This window comes from Spinacia oleracea, chromosome 3, assembly GCF_020520425.1.
Source record: "Spinacia oleracea cultivar Varoflay chromosome 3, BTI_SOV_V1, whole genome shotgun sequence".
NCBI classification, from domain to species: Eukaryota; Viridiplantae; Streptophyta; class Magnoliopsida; order Caryophyllales; family Amaranthaceae; genus Spinacia; species Spinacia oleracea.
In genome coordinates, this window is record NC_079489.1 from 145,326,545 (window position 1) to 145,347,255 (window position 20,711).

The 20,711-nt window shown below is 36.7% G+C and overlaps 1 protein-coding gene across 2 annotated transcripts in view; it reads left to right on the plus strand.

Moving 5' to 3' along the window:
• The window catches only part of LOC110795528 (uncharacterized), a 66,849-nt gene that overhangs the window by 28,310 nt on the left and 17,828 nt on the right, over positions 1–20,711 (plus strand). For both annotated transcript variants that reach the window (XM_056840880.1, XM_022000539.2), the window contains 17 exons: positions 2,309–2,407; positions 2,814–2,954; positions 4,148–4,216; positions 4,475–4,915; positions 5,049–5,375; positions 7,169–7,300; positions 7,415–7,528; positions 7,636–7,820; positions 8,729–8,837; positions 8,968–9,111; positions 12,851–13,126; positions 13,235–13,876; positions 14,270–14,485; positions 17,219–17,322; positions 18,687–18,982; positions 19,102–19,186; positions 19,989–20,693. In XM_056840880.1, the coding sequence (XP_056696858.1) occupies positions 2,309–2,407; positions 2,814–2,954; positions 4,148–4,216; positions 4,475–4,915; positions 5,049–5,375; positions 7,169–7,300; positions 7,415–7,528; positions 7,636–7,820; positions 8,729–8,837; positions 8,968–9,111; positions 12,851–13,126; positions 13,235–13,876; positions 14,270–14,485; positions 17,219–17,322; positions 18,687–18,982; positions 19,102–19,186; positions 19,989–20,693 (4,085 nt within the window). The remainder of the gene's footprint in view (positions 1–2,308; positions 2,408–2,813; positions 2,955–4,147; positions 4,217–4,474; positions 4,916–5,048; positions 5,376–7,168; positions 7,301–7,414; positions 7,529–7,635; positions 7,821–8,728; positions 8,838–8,967; positions 9,112–12,850; positions 13,127–13,234; positions 13,877–14,269; positions 14,486–17,218; positions 17,323–18,686; positions 18,983–19,101; positions 19,187–19,988; positions 20,694–20,711) is intronic.

Genomic DNA, 20,711 nt, shown 5'->3' on the forward strand with positions numbered 1-20,711 from the left:
CTACTCCTTTTACAATAACTTTTAACTTTAAAAATCAGATTAATTTCGCTAATATTTTTTAATTAAAAAAGACCAACGTTCCGGAGGCGACGTTCCACGTCCCCTAACCACGAACCGCTCGAACCCGCGTTCCGTACTTACATGTATCATTGATTCAAATCATACATTTTCACATAAAAGTAAGTTTAAGTTTATTTCATATAAAATAATTTCACATAAGTTCACAATAGTTAAGTTCACATAATTTAAGATTAATTCAGATAATATAAGTTCAGACAACATAAGTCGAATAGAACGGAGCTTAAGGTAATTTTGTTTGTATCTTTTGGGTCCTTACATTTGCTTCAAAGGAAGTGTAGTTTTATCTCTCTTACCTTGCATTGGCACCCTATGAAAGGCAGTAGGGAATGGTGGGTAATTTTCATCTTTGTAAATGTAATTCCGAGTGTCGTAGTGTACAAATGCCAAATATAGGGTGCAACTTGAAAGTTAAATAATTTTTATCTTAACCTTTTCTGAAAAGTATCTAATCTTTTTTTTTTTTTTTTTTTTGCTTTCACCATATCCAGAAAAAATTTCTCTTCTAGAAACACAAGTATTCTAGTGCTTCACTTACCAATTTATCATATGATTCCCAGTTTTGCTAATAGTCTATGAAGAACAAGAAATAATCAGTGGCTTTTCTTTCTGTTTCTTTCTTTCCCTTTAGGTACTTTCTTTACCGCATACAACTTTATTTTGGTTCCATCAGTCAATGTAAAAGATGTGTTGGTCTACAGAATAAATGGCCTGTTGAAATGAAGAAGTTGGTTCTTTTAGTAATTTGGTGGTGTATGTGGAAGGAAAAGAACCAATAAGTTTTTGAGCATTTTCTTTTGTTGTATGCGGAATTGCGGATGCCAATTAGACTTGGGAAAAGTGACCTGAACCCGATTATTCGACCCAACCCCGAGCTCTATTGGGTCCACCTGGCCCGATATTGACCCGACCCGAACTGACCCCGAGATGAACCTAAGTTACCTAACTGAATTAACCGAACCGATAATGAACCAAACTAAAACACATTGACATGATCGTCATTTGTTTCTTCTTGGCGGTACGTTAGGCAGAGGAATCAGTTTTGACGGAAAGCCTTCAACTTTTAAATGGAGTCAAATGCTTCACACTAATTGCCTTTTCTGGATCTCAGATGAGACCTCACATGATTCATATACCTTCTTTTGTATTCAGCTGTCTGGTCACATTTGGTACTTTCGATATAGTTCATTATTTCTGTCGATGAAGCACAGCAATGCTCCCAGCAGTCCAGGACTGCGGCTCAATGTTCCTGAAACACTTTGTCCTGAAACGACAATGAAACACCTTAGGATCCCATGTGGCACCCTAAACAACCAGGCGGTGTTTGGAAACACGTTTGACCTTCAAGCGCACTTTTTAACCCGCAAACTTCTAGAAAAATAAACTTGTGTTTTGCTGCTGCTATCTTTGTTGCTATCAATTTTTCTTTTGAGGTCATCGGTTATTGCCCTTTGAAAAAGTTTTAGCCGACATGTGACACAACCTCAACTCGTGGAATATCTCTGTCACGAAGATCTTTACAACTTGTGTTCCGCTCTCCTTTGTCTTTGCTTGCTTGCGGTTAGGTAGTTCATAACTTCGCTTTCGCAAGAAGATGATGAGGAGCTGGATAGGGGCACATTTTCTGGAAAGTTGAAAGAAAATTAAAGTCAAGAGTAAATACAAGAGACAGTTCAAAAATCAGGGGGGTTTGTCGTCAGCTTGTCACTAAATCACTAATGAGTAAATTGGTGAAGTTGTTTATAAAAGAGGGCTGACAAGTCCCTCCCCCAACTTGTTAAAAGTAAATAAAACAAATTTATAAAGTATTAACAAATGAAGGTTTTTATGAATATAATATGAAAAGTATGTTAAAAGATGATAATTTAAAAAGTTTTTATAAGAAGTTTTAAAAGATTTAGAAGTATATATATTTTAATGTTGATAGGTGTTTATGCATTTCATAAGTTTAATTGATCTACCTTCTTTGTGTTTTACGTTTCTGTTCTCATTTCTAAGCTACATAGTTATTTATCAAAAAGAGAAATAGTATGTCAAGCTGCAGTGTGCCTTTTGGTCTCTAAATCTAAATAAAATGGATATCCCCTCATGTTCGGGAGACTTTAAGGTTGACCCCTTGTATAGTCATGCATGTTTTCCCTTAAGCAAGTTTCTTAATATGTCATTCCAATAAAAAAGAAAAGAGAAGGGACTGTTGCTTGGCCTCTGTTCTCATATGTTCATTATGCAGGCTCTCGAATCCTCTGCTACATTGATTATAGAGTTTCAGAATGAGGATGACAAATATATTTGGCTGAAAGGGCTTGTAAAGGCTACATACCAAGCATCTGTAAGATATTTTCTTTTTTCACTTAAGAATATATGCTTCCTACTCCCTCCGTTTTTTTTTTGTTGGTTACACTTTCTATTTTCATCCGTTTTTTTAATTATTGGTTACAATTCTACTTCATTCCTATTTTGGCAAAGTTTTGTCCTCTAATATCACAGATAAAACTCCACTTGCAACACTCTCTTTCCTATTTATTAATTACACAAACCCCATTTGTTTCATTCTTTCTCCTACTTTTCTTACACAAACCCCACTAAATTCTTTTCCTCTGCTACTCTCCTTAATTCTTGTATCTACAGACTACAGTAACCACAACCGAAAAAAAGAAAAATGGAGGGAGTACTTAAATTTACATATTTCAGCGTCTATTTACAGGCTGTGAGTTGATAATTGTTGGTGTATTCAGGCTCCATTATCCGATCGTCTCCTTGGAGATTCCAGTTACAGTGGAGATGGTACGGTTGATGATCAGATTGCTAATTCTAAGGCTGTTGATCTTGTTATTAATGGAACCGTGGTGGAGACCAAATTATTTATATATGGAAAGGTTGTAGTCTCTTTCCTCTTATTCCCTCCATTGTTATTTGATGAAAGATGCATGTTTTTTTTGACAAGTTGTTCTGTTAAAGATATTGCAGCCCTTTATGTTTGGAATTGTTAGATATTGCCTTACTAGTTTTTCTTTGCTATTTTGAGAAGTAGAATATGTTTTCTTTTATCTTCTCTTCATTTTTTATATAATGTCCTGTTGTACAGATCATGTTCTTGATCCTTTATATTAACTTTAAATACTTCGTATATTACTTGGACTCTTCACTTTACCTCAAGTACCCGTGTTGGATCCTCGACACCCGGACATGGGTGTGAACACTGGACACTTCATTTTGCAAAATAGCCGAGTTGGACACTTGGAAACGTATCTGTGTCTTTTGTGGGTGTACGAGCTTTGAGAACTTTAAGATATATTATAAAGATGTGAAGGTCGACCCAAGACACCATAGATGCTGCTATAGGCTGATGTCTTTCTCACATACTAGTATACTACATGTCTGCTCATTTCTCAAAAAATTGTTATGGGCTTGCTGATCCTCTATGCAAGATCAGAAAGAAAAAAAAGCGAAAGGGTGAGGGTGTGGACATTGGAAGAGATGGACGGAATATTAGAAAAGAAAAGGTAAGAATGATTTTGCCTGAAATTTGTGTTTGCATTTTGCAAGGCTGTGAAATTACAAACTTCAAAATGAGATAAATCGGGACAGAGATGATGTTAAAGGTTGAACATTGCTAGTGTCCACTATTGTGTAACCTGACCCTTTCCAAACAAATGACAAGGAATGGTTCTTGGAGAATTATTAATTTTGGATCAGGCTTAAAGTTATGAATCTGAAGGAGTTGAAAAAAATATCTGGGTGTCACAGAAAACCCTGAAAGCAAATGTACCAGGCAATTAAGAGTGCAATAGGTCCGACATCAGCAGTAGCAGAGAGCCAGAGACGAGCATATTGGTAGTTCATGTCTTGTCATTTGCAATAAATATAGTAGTGACTGTAGTTGAGGCAGGAGACATGTAAATGTGAACCCTCCTTAACATGACCTTCTAGATACGTAATGAAAAATTATTTGAATCAGGGATATGGATGGTCACTTTGCCCTCTTTGTTCTGGTTTGTTATCAATAATTTATGCTTTCTATTTGAATTAGAAAGAGAAGATTCACTCATCTTATGGTCTGCGTGTCCAGTGTGGAGAAGAGGAAAGCGAGAGGCATGAGGAGACCCTTATTGTTGATCTTATTGCTGGTGGAGGAAAGGTTAGTGTTGCTTTTATAGATTATCATTGATACTTCTTATGTTCTCTTTTGATTTCCTTAGTATATTGTAGTTTACTGTTCATTGTCCCTCGACATGTGAATTTTTAAGTAGCGATCATCACTATTAATGGTGTTAGGGAAGATGGTAATGACAACTTAGATTTCTTGAAGAGTACTGCATTGATACCCGTGCTTATTAAAACATATATATTTTATAACAGAGTTGGTTATCTGTATTTGATACTCGTGCTTTTACAGGTGCATGTTATCCTGTCTGAAGGGAACTTAACGGTCAAGATGAAGCTTAATTCTTTAAAAATTAAGGATGAGTTGCGAAGTCGTTTGGCAACAAATCCGCAGTATCTGGCTTATTCAGTTGTGATAAATGATCAAATACTTTCTTCACCTTCTTCAGTCAATCTTCAAGCTAGTCAGTCTCTTCCATATCTAGGGGAGGAAGAAGATATATTCAGAGATGCTTTGCCAGAGTTTACTCCTGCACCAGATATTGCACAAAACTTAGAAAATTTTGAAGCCAATCCTGAGGCTTTTCTCTCTAAACAGGAGTTTGGGAAAGGAAGAGGATCCTCATCAGAAATATTCTATGAGGCACTTGGAAGTGATAACTCAGATTTTGTCTCGGTTGTATTTATGACCAAGGATCCTAGCTCTCCTGAATACGATGGTATAGACACACAGGTACTCATGTAACTCATCTCAGCTACTTTTCCATATTCTTGTGAGGGAAGAGCTAAAAAAGTAGAAATATTCTTTTGTTTTACAAATAACAACTGCTATGGGCCTTCTAATCTACACTATCCAATATTTGCAGATGAATATATGTATGTCCAAGCTGGAATTCTTTTGTAACAGGCCTACACTAGTTGCTTTGATTCAATTTGGTTTGGATACGAGTTCCTTAAGTTTTGAAGAAAGTAGTAAAGGTGCAGCAATGGCTTCTGAGGACATAGAAGTTACAAAAAGACCCAAAAAGCCTGATGATGGTGATGTTTTTGTCAAGGGTTTGCTGGGATATGGTAAAGGACGAGTTGTGTTTAAGTTGAACATGGACGTGGATAACGTTACTGTGTTTCTGAACCAGGAGGATGGTACTCAATTTGCTATGTTTATTCAAGAAAGTTTTATTTTGGATCTCAAGGTATGTTGTCTTTCATTACAAATTTTCCCATCCCTTTATATACATTCCAGCCTGCTAGTTTTCTTCAGTTTTCTCTACATTAAAAATTGCCTATTATTTATTTTGAAGTTAATACTTTTGTCTCATACACAATAACAACGACAACAACAAAAATGTTGAAGCCTTTGTCCCAATAGATAGGATGTGGTTTGCTGCATGAAACCAAGATTTTATTTCCAGTGGTCGTCAACAAAGATCTTCTTCCTCCATTTACTTCTATCAAGTGTTATATGGTCTTGTAAACCCCAATTTCTTTGTATCATTCCTATGTCCCTCCATCCAATTATCTTTGGCCTCCCTCAGCTTCTTCTAAAATCGACATTATCCCAACTCGCTTTGCTTACCAATGTAATTGATTCTCTCTTATCTTATCCTCAATAGCTGCAACTCCGAGCTTCTTCTGAATCTCTTAATTTTGAATTCTATTCTTAAGACCACTCATCGACCTCAACATTCACATCTCTGCAACACCAACCTTTCTAATATAATCCTTCCTAAAAGCTCAATGTTCTGATCTATGTTGAAATGTTGGTCTATTAGCTGCCAGATATATTTTCCCTTGGACCTTAGACTCTTAGAGGTAAGTTGCAATCACACATTAACCTTTGTTGCTTTCCATTTGAGATAGCCATACTTAATCAAGTGGGCCACATCTTGGTCAATATCTCCATTCTTTTGCAGAAAAACCCAAGGTTCTATCCCACTTTTAGGAAACTCCTTCCATCTTCTATTACCTCATCTTCATCTGACTCCATCTTGTTACTAAAAAAATATCATTTCATGTATTCGGTCTCGCTTTGGTATTCTCCATTGCTCTAATAAGGCATTAGTCCCATCGCTAACTTACAATATCATTTGCGGACAATATACACTGTGTTAGTTCATCTAATACTTCAGTAACGAGAAAAAAGACTTAATTTTCTTGAATAATTTTCACATAATTGTCAATTTTGAACAAATCCTAAATTATATCAAATGCTTTTATGGAGATCCTCCCCATGCAGACTAAATATAGAAAATTAATACTCAAGTAGAGTAGGAAGACTTTTCATCTAATCATCTGTATCCCATCTTTTGCAGAGCAAGAGAGGCACTTTAGTAGCTTAGTTTTTGTCAGCAGTTATTTACATTTTAATATGCCGAGCTCTGAGAGAATTCATGTTGCATGGCTGGAACTGTTTGACTGTATCCCATGCAATATCTATGGAAGTGATTTGTATTGTTTGTTAGTTGTTACAGAATACAGACTGTTCTTTGCACAGCCCTTTTCAAGTGGAGTATGTTGCAAAAGCAGTAAATGCTGCTTGGGCCTGTGATGTGACATTGCTTTCTTTAATAACTAACTAGTGTGTGGTCCGGGTGTTGCTCCGGGTTATACTTTTAGTGGGGTTTACTTTGTAAAAATGTTCCCATTTTTAAAAGATTGTATTTTACATTCATATGGGAAAATATAATATAAATTGTAGCTAGTTAAGATGGTAGGAGGTGAAACTTTAATCCATGAGGTTTGATGTTCGATCCTTGCTACATGACTTTTTGGTTGTCAATAACATGCCATGATGCTTATTAGTGGTGACGTGGCGTAATAAGGAGAAGGCATACGTGACACATATACGTTTTCATAAACTGCTTTTAATATATTAGTATAGATTATATATTCCATTCAGTGGCTTTGCTGTTCTGTACAATTTTTTTTAGAAGTTTTGTTTTCATAATCTTTGTCGGTTTAGTCTGACCCAGTTACACTTTACTAGGTCCATCCATGTTCTCTCTCCATTGAGGGCACACTGGGTAACTTGAGGCTTCGTGATATGTCTCTTGGTGACGAACACTGTTGGAATTGGCTTTGTGACATTCGCAATCCAGGTGCTGAATCACTTATTAAGGTAAATTTACTGTTTGTTTAGATCTTCTATGTTCTATTTGTTAGGCTAAAAAAAGCTTTATTTATTAATTTTTTCTGAAGTCTGTCTAATATATCTTATATACTACATTTGCAGTTCGCATTTAAATCTTACAGTGCTGAAGATGATGACTATGAAGGATATGATTATAGCCTTACTGGTCATCTATCTGCTGTTCGAATAGTTTTTCTGTACAGATTTATCCGAGAGGTAAGTTGAATTAGGAATCTCACCCATCTGACTATTTTGGCCAGTGTCTTGATATTCTTCTACTATATTTATTTACATACTTATTATATTTTCAACAATTTCTGCAGATAACAGTGTATTTCATGGAACTTGCAACACCCCATAAAGAGGAAGTTATTAAGTTGGCTGATAAAGTTGGTGGTTTTGAGTGGATGATTCAAAAGTATGAGATTGATGGAGCCACCGCTGTGAAGCTGGATCTTTCACTGGATACTCCAATTATAATAATCCCAAAGCATTCTATGAGCAAAGAGTTAGTACCCATCTTTTGAGTTTATTTTAAAAGTGACTGAAATTCGACATATTTTCTCCACGTGTCCATTGTCATATTTTTAGATGATATATTCCCTTTAAGAAGGGGGGGGGGGGGCAGTGGCGGCGCCACTATGACACATGGGGTGGTTAAATGACCATGCAATTTTAAAAAAAAAATGTTTGTACCTTGTATTTATTGGAAAAAGTAAAATAATACGGATTAGATAATTATTTTATTAACATGCCTACACCCCGACATAAAAATTCTAGCTCCACCTCTTGGGTGGCGGGGACGTTGTCTTGATCTACTATTAAGACAGCTCTATGTTTAATGAGTGGAAAATGTTATGTGTAACCCTAATGGCCAAATATAAAAATCAGAATCATTAAAGGTCGTACCAATTGCACAAGGGTCCTGCAGTCCCACTATTTAGCGCAGGGTCTGGGGAAGGAGAGGTTGTTTCCAGGGATTGAGCCCCTGACCAAGTATAAAATCAGAAACGTTAAGCACAAACATTATTAGTAAATAAAATAGATTGCATTGTGATTTTCCATGAATTCCAAAACTAATTCTATCTTAGTAAATGTATTTAATGCTTGTAATACCCTTTATTAATAGGTTAATGTGCTTTCTGGTGTTGCTGTGTACTACATAAATTTTAATCTCAACTAAATTTATGGTAATGGTTGCTAAATGCTAATACGTGTGCATAAAAAGTATTTTCTGTGTTGTACCCGCCTGCCCTCTTTTGCTTCCTTTTCCAAGTAGTCTTTCTGTCTTATCCTATCGAACTTGATAGTTTCAGTTTTCATATGGTTTGCAATCTTCTAACGTGTACAGTTGAAAATTTTGTTGGCAGCAGTTATGTCAATGTCCTTATGAATGATTCTTTTGAACTACTGCAGTTTTATGCAACTGGACTTAGGTCAGCTACAAATAAGAAATGAATTTAGCTGGCACGGATGCCCTGAGAATGATCCTGCTGCTGTCCACCTTGATGTTCTTCGTGCTGAGGTGAGCCAGTCATTAGATTTCAGCAGCTTTTTCTTTAGTTAGCTTGAACTTGATCTGCAGGTCCTAGGGATCAACCTATCTGTGGGAATTGGGCAGATTTTTCTTTATTCAACTTTAATTTTATCTGCAGGTCCTAGGGATCAACCTAGCTGTGGGAATTGATGGTTCTGTTGGAAGACCAATGATGCGTGAAGGTCGTGGACTTGTTATCTGTGTCCGTCGTAGTTTGAGGGATGTTTTCCGAAAGGTTCCCACTCACACTATAGAAGTTCAGGTGATATTTACTATTTCGATTTCCTTTATTGTGTTCTCGCTCATCTCTCAAGCTCATAGTATGGAAATTGGGTAGTACTCAAGTGATTGCATGGTTGACTGTGGCACTGATAGGCTAAAGTCGTATCACCTAATAAAATATAGCCTATGCTCCACTATCTACGTAGTCGGGGAAATCAAGATCGAATCCACAACTTATTACTACTAATTAAACGAAACTAGATTAAACCACTCCCTGAATTAGTTGGAATTAATTAAATTAACTATGGAGGAAAGGGCGATAAATTACGAGGTTTTAAACATGAAACTAAAGCCTAGGGCATAGGTTCACTATGTATGACATCGAGGGTTCACAGATTTTCAAGAACAATGCAACTGGTCAATGGATCTAGGGCACATGTAATTTCGGTTGATAATTACCTCCCTCAAAACTCCTGAAAGACGCGGTCCCTTTGACAAGGTTTGTTTTGCTATTCTCGAAGGTCTACACGGAATTTCATATCTCGATAATTGATTCAATGTAACTAGACTAATGAATAAGTCGACCAAACTTAAGCACTAGCAACGACGAAGTCAAAAATTGAGAAATAGAATTGAACCAATTACACCATAAATTCAAGCATACATATCCCTCATGAACATACATTGATCTCCTAAACCCTAGTGAAGAATCTACTCACTCATATTTATAAATTAAGAAACGGATAAGAAATAATTAAACTAGAGTGTATGATTGAAGAATAAATAAAACTACAAAGAACAATGAGTTAATAATAAGAAAGAACATTAAAGCAATAAAGATTGATGATTAAAAACAAGAAACGAAATTAAAGTAACTTAAAGCTTACATTAATGGAGAAAAATAAGTAGGGTTCGCAGTTAGAAGAAAACTAAGAAGACATGTGAAAAGAGAATTTCAGAAACAATAAGTATAAGGGAAAATAATAAACCCCTTAGAGTATTTATAGGTTACATAAACTTCATCTAAAAACTATTATAAGAAAAGATTTAGGAAAAATACATAATTCATTATATGATTGGACGATAGATGATGAAGAGGCAAGGCGAGAGACCACGTCAAGCCATGAACCAAGTCGGGCCATGACGATGATGCACGTGCATGTTGATGCTGGCGTGCTAGATGCTCGCCATATTCCGTGCATGTTGTTGCGATTCACTTTGCGTCGTTGCCCGGAATCCCTCTAGAGCGGTGCGGGTCGCAAGGGCTATGCATCCCTCGCCCTAGCAGCAACGTAAAGGAATTGCTATTGAAAATCGCGGGCGCGTAGTGGTTGTGGGTATGAGCGAAGTATTGTGATTGCAACTAGCGCCATCCCCCGAATTTTCGCAATGAGCAATGAATTGCGATGAATGATGGCAGCTAGCGCAATGCCTTGAATTTTCCTCGATAAGCGATAAACGAACCAAAAAGTACGAGTCTTCACGGAAGTCATTACCGAATTCAATCCTACAATTTAGTATCCCTTCTATGATACGAAACATCTGATAATCATTTGAATCAACTCTAAACACTGCGAAAGCATCCAAATGACATGAAATCACGTGAATTATTAAGAAAATACAAACAGAGCGTAATAGAATACAATAACGACAACTTATGCAAATGTGACCTTAAATGCAACTAAAATGAGAGGAATGCCTAAATGCGCGTCTAGAATGTCGTATATAATTCTCATCATATATATATGATGTGAGTCATCAGGCAGTTGATGGTGGAACCATGCTCGGTTTCTACGCTTTGTTTTCTTCACTTATTCTTGTTAAAAAATTAGACCAGGCCAGAAAAGTTAGACCAAAGTACTTACGAAAATTAGACCCTAATTGATAAAGTTTTTCCTCATATATTAACGTACAAACATGGTCAAACTTTAGTTAAAGCCCAAAACCTAAATTAGAAAATTCAGCGTGTGAAGAGAACATAGCCTTAGCTTAGATATATGACCTGGTAGGGGAGGAAATTATTTTTTGCTTCTTTTCAAGATAGCTGAATTGTTTCAACATCGGGCATGTATGTTGGGTAACAAGTGGCTGAATGTTTATGTTGGTTGGCCCATTGGATAGAAGATGGGAAGTTTGTCTTTCCCAGGGTATTCAAATCCTTTAGGGTTGAGGCTATTTGATATTTTCCCGGCATCTGTATCCAATGTGAGGCACCATTTGGGTGATAGAGAAGGTAAATTCTGAACCGTTATACTATACTAAAATTGAGGATGTGGATTTATCAAGTTTACGCATTGTATGATACTTCTTCCATCAATTTATACCTCAAAGGATTATGCACCTGATGATTCTTGTGTGTTCCATTTTATTATCCTAGTTAATGTTTAAATGTATATCGAACCAATTATTGGTCATTCTTCTCGGGGTACACGGCGTACACCCTGTTACCATCTACACCATTGAAAACAATCAAAATATACTTCAAAATAAGACACATATGTCATTTACTTATGTAACGCGCAAATGAAAAATTCATTTAGCGCTCAGAGTCATGTTACATGCCCAAAAAAATGTTTAAAGGACTTCTACCCACTTGAAATTTCATCATTTCTAATGTGAATCTCTCTAACCATTAATATCTATAAAATTTTGGGGATTCGGTTTTTCAGAAAACATATGTTGGAATGAATCCAACAAGATCCCATATGGAAAAGTTTTCTTCTTTTATATACAAACTAGTGTTTGGCCCGGGCAATGCCCTGGTTACTACTTTGAATATCAATATGTGGCGTGTAATACGTAAAATGTTGGTATAGACGGTACAATTTGATGTTTCAAGTTACACACATCTATGTGCAAAAAAGAGAGTATTCCATGATGGCTAAGATGCTAAGACATCCACTGTGCATGTAACAGGTCCGTGTTCGAATCCTATTATAAGAACTTTTGTTGTACATATCCTTTGATAAGGAGATGACATGGCATGTTCTAGTGAATAGAGGAGTTACAGGTGGCGCGTATACGTTATTAGAAACGCTTTTTAATGTATTAGTATAGATGGGTACTACTTATAAAATCGGAGGTAGTATTAATGTAAAATTACTGGTAGGACTCGTTATATATACTTCCTTTGTTCCAAATTTATTTCACCATGGGGTTTGGCCCTAGATTTTTGGTGGAGGGAAAAAGGAAGAGAGAATATCGCCAAAATACAAACTTGCCCATGTGATTGAGACGTTAAATAAAACAAGAGTTAACTTGCAAGGTATGTTGGGTATTTGTAGTGTGAAAGCAAAAAATTTACTTCCTAAAATAGATATGGTGCAACATTTGTGAAACTTTCTTAAAAGGCAAATGGTGCAATAAAATTGGAATGGATGAAGTATATTTTTACGTATGGTACTAGTACTTCCTCCATCCCTTAAAGGCTGCTCCATTGGACTTACAACGTAAATATCTCCAATTCTACTGGTGTAAAGTTATAACATATTCTAAATATACACATTGAATTGAATCTGAAAATTCCGTACATGATCATATTATTTCTTATAGATTAGGGATAATTCATGGTTAAACTTATTGAAGTGACAGAGGGAGTACATTAAAACACGAGGACCATTTACAGAATGTGTTTATATATCTTTTGTTTATAACCTTTTATGAAAACCTTTTTTCAATTAAGTTTAAGTCAGTGCATTGAACGGGTTTAAAAGCTGGCAAGTAATAATCAATATATTTTTGCCTTTTCTCTTCCTGATTTACCAATCTCTTGACAACAGGTTGATTCATTGCATGGTGTCATGTCAGACAAAGAGTATAATGTCATATTGAACTGTGCTTATACAAATATGTCCGAGGAACCAAGACTTCCTCCGAGTTTTCGTCTGAGCAAGTCTGATTCACAAGATACAATGAAAATGCTGGTTGATAGGGTCAATACGAATAGTCAAAACTTTCTATCCCGTACGGTATCCATTGTGGCTGTTGAGATCAACTATGCTTTGCTAGAATTGTGCAGTGGAATCCATGAAGAATCAACCTTGGCTCATATCAGTGTCAGTAATGGATTAACATTAACTTCAGGAGATGTTTCCTCCTTAACAAGATAACCACATTGCAGTTGCACATGCTTTTCCTATTATAATTCCTCTATTTGTTTGCAGTTAGAAGGTCTTTGGGTGTCGTACAGAATGACTTCTTTGTCTGAAGCGGATCTTTATGTCACTATCCCCAAATTCTCTATTGTGGATGTTCGTCCTGATGCAAAACCTGAAATGCGGCTGATGCTAGGGTCGTCGTCAGATGTCTGTAAACAGGCTTCTGCTTCTGGAAATGTTCCATCGAGTCTCTCTTCTGCCACTGATATGCCAACATCAACAATGTTTCTATTGGACTATAGATGGAGAGCAACATCTCAATCATCAGTATTGCGGGTACAGCAACCAAGAGTTTTGGTTGTACCGGATTTCCTTATTGCTGTGGCCGAATTTTTTGTTCCATCTTTAGGAAGTATAACGGGAAGGGAGGAATCGATGGATCCAAATAATGATCCGATCCGTAAAAGCCACAGCATTGTACTTCAATCTGCTGTTTATAAGCAGCAAGAAGAGTTCGTTCAACTGTCCCCAAGTCGACAATTGATTGCAGATGCTCCAGGGATTGATGAATATTTATATGATGGCTCTGGTAGGACATTGTGTTTGATAGAGGATACTGATTTGAAGGAAAGTCATACGTCAAGATTCCAGCCTATTATTATTATTGGTTGCGGAAAGAGGTTGCGGTTTGTGAATGTTAAAATTGAGGTATATGTGTTACATATGTTTTATGTGATGACAGGACATACAATGACATACTTAGGATGTGTTAGGTTGTCCTTCCGTGTGTTGTTACCATAATCTGTGAGTAGCTAAACCTCCTGTTGGAGGTGATACTTTCTCATTCCTTTTGTTCTTTGTTTTTGACCTGAAAGAAATCCATTTTCATATTTCAGGTTCGTCATTTTAAAATTAGAGGCTCACTTTTTGAACTCTCGGTTCAATTGTTTTTATTTTTTGAAGTAAACTTTGAGATATTTTAACTGAAGGTTTATGTATGTGTATACAGTTAGTAGTTTTGGTGTGGAATAAGTGGCAGATTCATTGTCTTAATCTAAGTAGACACAAGCTAATTGTTGTATTTAATTTGTGATGTATCAGAATGGATCCCTCTTGAGGAAATATACATATTTGAGTAATGACAGCAGCTATTCAGCATCTCCAGAGGACGGTGTTGAGATTAAGTTTCTTGACAATAATTTGTCTGATGAGATCAATGATCTTCATTATGCTGATGAATCAGCTAATCTATTAGACTCTTCTACTTGTCGAGATGGTGGATCTAAGTCTGTCCAAAACTTTACCTTTGAGGCTCAGGTAAGATGTAACTTCTTTCTTTTCTTGTATATGCTACTTCATACTTTCTTCTGTTGCACTGGCCCTCTTGCCTCAGGTTTACCATGTGTGACTTTTCTTGACTTTGCTGCTTGGTATTCATTTATTTTTTTGTTGTCTGAAGCTTAGAAGTGATCTCTGGTGATGTTTCTTGTCTGTTAGCTAACTTAGCTTTAGTTGTTATGCGAGAGCAACTTGTTTTCTATGTGGGCTCTAGCTTTTCTATGAGGTTAAGTAAATGGTTCACTCCTATGATGCTCGGACTCGCTCCACCACCCCGTCGTACCGGTGTCGACACGACACGACGCGGGTGCGGACACGGAATCCGGATCGGACTCGCCTTGGGGGAAATGGACTCGTCTTTTAGGGTTTTGAAAACCAGATCTGAAAATAGAGGCCTCGAATCAGGGATATGGAGGCCGAAAACTTGGGGCTTCTGGTCGCCTGAGAAATGCGAGTCACTGGGAATGTTTTCCGGCCAGTTTGATGCTCTTGCATGTTGCTCCATGGAAGACGACCTCCATGAACGATGCTCTCTCTCTTTTTTTTTTTTTTTTTGTACGTAGGTGTGGGAAAGGTGGGGAGGGTGGGGGACAACTGTCAAACTGACAATGAATTAAATAACGTGGGGATAACTAGGTAAGCAAATATTAAACTGAAAATGAATTAAAATATTGGGGATAACTAGGTAAGCAAGTGGGACAACCTGTCAGTATTTTTATTTATTTACTTTTATTTTAATTAGCTTTTGATATTCTTTTGACCCACTTTCTTATCTTGGGAAAATATATCACGTGATTTTTAGTTTATAGTTTCAAGTTTTCAACTTTCAAAGCATTTACTTTATATGGAGTAAATTAAAAAAAAAAAACTTCATCTATTAAATATTTATACTGTCATTATAAATATTTAAATAAATAAAATTAATATTTTTTAATGGTTGCCATGTCCCCGAGTCCGTATCTGAATTTTGGACACTTCTAAAAGGTGTCCCCGAGTCCTTGATTTTAAAAAAGTTCGAGTCCGACCCTTGGACCCGTACCCGAGTCGGACACCCGTACCCGAGTCTGAGCATCCTAGGTTCACTCATTATTGGGCGTTCTATAAATAAGTGAGGGTAGTGAAAAAAATATCTATAGGATAGAGAGGAAAAGATAAGTGATGCCTAGTGATCTTTGCATGGTGAAGTTCTTGAAAAGATAAGATCTAAATGACTCTTGTTTAGGATGATGAGATTAAGGGTAGATGAAGGGCATACTTGATGAGTTGTTTGATGGAAGTAAAGTGAGAGTTATAAGATTCATCTCTATTGGGGATCAGGAAGTCAACCGCGAAATATATGCGGAAGTTGAGACTTGAGAGGGCATTAAAGAGAATGAAAATAAGGAAAGCATTTGACCAATATTCCTATTAAGGATGACATACTTTGGGAAGGTTGGTATTGATTGGTAAACTAATATATTTAACATGACTCGGAGGAGCAACAAGATACCACAAGATTGGAGAAAAGACACTTTTGTACTTATTTATAAGAACAAAGGAGATGCACGAGACTTTACATGGTGTATAATATAAGTATTTGGAGGGAGCAAAGCGATGATGTTGTTAGTAGATTATTCGAGGGTGTCTCAAGGATTTAGATGGTAAGGAGTTACTTCTTAGTGAATGTTTTAACTCATTTAACAAAGAAATGGGGATATCAGTCTGGATGCGACTCATAGGGTGGCTCAAGTGGGGATCAGCAAGGTGAGCGACGCATCCTGAAACTGCTGCGTACTTTGTTCCGATATTCAGTAAATTATATCTGAAACTATGAGGAATGATATTAGATTAAAACTATGGTAGATCGCTCTTGAAATATATTACGAGGATTGTAGATATTCGGAGGTAAAGTTGAATATTGAGGATACGATTAGGGAGAATCGGTTTATTTGGTCATGTGATGGATGATTTTGAAATCGGTGACTTCAGGAGGCCAAATATGGCTTGGTTAGAAGGATTCCTGAATGACATGAGCAAAGTGGGTTTGCAAGAGCATATAACACTAGATAGAAGCGAACGGAGGAAAAGGGTCTTTGTGGCTGACCAGGAGAGATAAATTAATGGTTCATGCAGCTGATTCTACTTTAGGGCTTTGGTTTTGTTGTTGTATTGGGTTGGTGCAAAATTCTAATAGCTTCGAACTATGGCTTTTGTGAGTTTGATAGTTCGTAATGCATTGTTGGAGGTTATAATTCTAACAAGAAAGAGTTGAAGGCAAAAATGGTTGATATGGGCATAAATATGGCCATTTATATATATCTCTCCTTTGTGACAACTCTTTTCAGGAATTTATTTGGTGGGATTGTCTCTAACAATCTCAAATTTTTGCGATTATTATTGAAAAGAGTTCTGAAGTCAAATTGCTTGGTGTTTACGTACAGTCTGTATTCATATCGTTGTTTCATATTTTTGTAATTAAACTCTCAAAACCCACTAAAATATTTGCTTTTTTTTTATTAATTGTGCTCAATACTTTTTGAATACCTTCTAGTTTAGTCTACCAAGGATCAGTTGCTCCTTTCTAAGACTGCTTAGTAAATTTATCTGCAGATATTTTAATTGTTTGATCTTCTCATCAGGACATGCATTTCGTGGTGTGCATTACGTGTTATGTGTACTGTCATCATAATGCTTCTGGTACTAATTGGAATTCATTGTTGCTATAATATCCAGGTTGTCTCTCCTGAACTGACTTTCTATGATGGCACTAAGTCCTCTCTGGATGATTCCCCGTATAGCGAGAAGCTAGTCCGAGCAAAATTTGATCTAAGCTTCATGTGAGTGTCTTTGTATTATATTCTGGTTATTTGTGCTTCTTACTTTTTCATAACCCAGAATGCAATGTTTGAAGTGACAACATGTGTGTTTTACAATGTTTTTCGTGTTATATATGCTGTGCTGTTATATTTTCATCTATTCTGAAGCATTATAAGTTCTTTTCTATTTGGGTAATCTCCAGTTCCCTAGTGCAAACTTTTCCCTGATTTATTTATCTTCTTCTCCCCCGTAACTCATTTGGTCATTTTCCTGTTCATACAAGGATCAATTGACAATACGCATTTGAGTTCAAGAATAGCTAGAAATTGATAGCTAAGCACCCTTGATAGAACTGTATGAAAGCGGACTTAAGTTTATATTCTCATGGTTGGTTAGGTCATTCCTAGATAAAATCTGAATCTTTACTCTAGTGAGGTACACGGTACACCTATTACTTACAACAAGGTTTTTATGTTCCAACAATACTTTAGCAACTGTATGTAGGCTGTAATTTTACTTTCTCAGTAAGTATTTTCATCAACACAATAGCCTTACCTGCTTGGTGATTTTTACACGATATCAATATGTAGTAGCTTGCTAACTTGTAACACAATAATCTCAGCTATTGATGGTTATGAGCTGTGAGGGACAGCGCTGTGGAAAATTATTTATATATTGCTTGCATAATACTATGAGCTGGCAAATGAACAGCTACCATCTCATAGTTTCATATAATTATATTAGCTATGCAGATGGTAAAAGATAACGGCTAAGCGCGTACATCTTACTGGTATCTTCCATTTCCTGCTCCAAGTTTTGAGTGGACAGTCAAAGGGATATGCAGAGATCTACCAGTGGAACTTCTCTTGGTGGAGCTATTGACCTAATTTATCCATATGTTTTGTTGAATCACAAGACCTTACACGAATCCCGGAGAGAAAAAGTCACTTTCAAACAAGGACCTATTATCCTTTACGACTAATCTATAGGTTCAGAGTAGGTTTGCCATTGGATCTCCAAAAATTGGATGTGCCAGACCAGCCTCCTCTTTGGTTAATAGGTGGCAAGGTTCATGTTAGTGTTTTGACAGACTTTGTAACTAGCTGGTGGTGCCCTCCATCTTTGAGTCTGGTCTTTTCTCATCTTTCTGTTTAGTGTGGAATCATTCTCGTGAACTATGATTTGCAAACAAGTCTTGTCAACTAAAAATAGCATCATTTTTCCTTTTCGTTTTTCCTGTTGTCTTTATTTTTCAAGTTTGATGTTTACTTTTGTCAACATCTTTCAACTCTTGTGTGGTAATTAAATTGGTGCTTTCTGGACCTCTCTTCAACATTATTACATGGAGAAATGTTCTTATTCATCGACATTTCTTTCTGCTCAGGTATGCATCACAGGAAGATGGTACATGGATTCGTGCACTTTTGAAAGACTTAACGATCGAGGCTGGATCAGGACTCGTCGTTCTTAGTCCTGTGGATATTTTAGGAGGTTATACGTCTGTGAAGGAAAAAACCAATATGTCTCTGTCATCCACGGATATACACTTACATCTTTCTCTTAGTGTCATATCCCTCTTACTTAACCTCCAAAATCAGGTGGCTGATGCACTGCAGTTTGGAGATGCTAATCCTCTGACATCCTGCACTAATTTTGAACGTATATGGGTTTCACCAAAAGGTATTAGACCAACCTGTGGTTTATGTCATCGTGACCTTTAATTAATTTACTCATGTCAGCATTTGAAGTAATTAGAAATAACCTTTATTGCTTACTGAACCCGTTGCTTGTATTTACAGAGAATGGATCTCAGTGCAACATCACATTTTGGAGGCCTCGTGCTCCTTCTAATTATGTCATTCTAGGAGACTGTGTGACATCAAGGTAATAACAGGAACTGATTTGTATTTGAGGCATTGGACATGACTTTTTTCAATTTGCACTTTAATATTTCTCTTGAGATATTTTGTCTGGAGACTTCAAAATTTTTGTTAAGCCTTCATTAGTTCTTGTTAATAACCATCTAATCTCGTGTTTTGGTTATGTTATACCTTTGAACTTATTTGGATTTTTCTTTTGTTTTGTGTGATTACGCATTCTGCTGTATTTCTCAATTTTCTTGTTTCCTTAAACAGGGAAATCAACTAGCATTAGTATGATCTACTTCCTTTTTTTAAAAAAATTGCACCATTTGGTATGGGCACAAGATTTAAAGAAGGGAATGAAATGTGATGAATACCAAAAATGCCCATGTGGTAACAAAGAAAAAAAAGAGAGAAAAAGGTGAGGTAACAGTGGTAAATGTGAAGTGTATCTAAGGGTATAATGGGTATTTGGTGTGTGAACACATAAAAAAGCTGTGAAATAATATACAACTTCCAAATAAGGAAAATGGTGCAACTAAAAAAAACAGATGAAGTATATTCTCTGGTCCCTAAGACCCTACCTTGCGAAATGTGTCATATTCTCTAAATATTCTTGACTTGTACCATCTTGTACACTCACAATATTTTCTGTCAAGTCTTCGTTAGCTGATTTTTCGTAGGAATCTATTCTCCATTAATTGTTTACTGTTCACATTAAATAAGCTTTTTTGCCCGTCACAGATAGGTTTGGGGACTGAGTTGCATTTTTAAACGCTGTTGACTTATGTGCATCCAAATCATCATAAATTGCTGCCTTTCAGGTCCATTCCTCCTTCACAGGCAATGATGGCAGTGTGTAATGCTTATGGACGTGTAAGGAAACCGTTGGGTTTCAAATTGATTGGATTGCTTTCTGAAATTTTAGAAATCGATAGAACTGAAGATACTGCTGGTGCAAAAAGTGAATGTTCTCTATGGTTTCCAATTGCACCACCAGGATACATAGCAGTAGGTTGTGCAGTTAATATAGGAGACCAGCCCCCTCCAAATCATGTTGTTTACTGCGTACGAGCTGATCTTGTAACATCTACTGCATATTCAGAATGTTTGTTTTATTTGTCATCCAATTCTTGTTTCCCAGCTGGTTTTAGCATCTGGCGTCTAGATAACATTCTTGGCTCTTTCTATTCCCATACTTCTGCTGGCTGTCCTTCCAAAGAAACCTGCTATGACCTGATTCCTTGTCTTAAATGGAGGGCATACCGGCATCATCCTTCGTTTTCAAAGCCTGCCTCAAAGCTCTGCCATGAAGATGAACCTGCAGTTTCTCAGGGAATTAGGCAAAGTTCAAGCTCCAGTGGGTGGGACATCCTGAGATCTCGTGTATCACACAAATGTTTCATGTCTGTTCCAAACTTCGAAAGGATCTGGTGGGACAAGGGTGGAGAATTTCGTCGGACAGTGTCCATATGGAGGCCTATTCCTCGGCCTGGTTATGCCGTTTTGGGTGATTGTATAACAGACGGGTCTGTTTCTCTATTCTC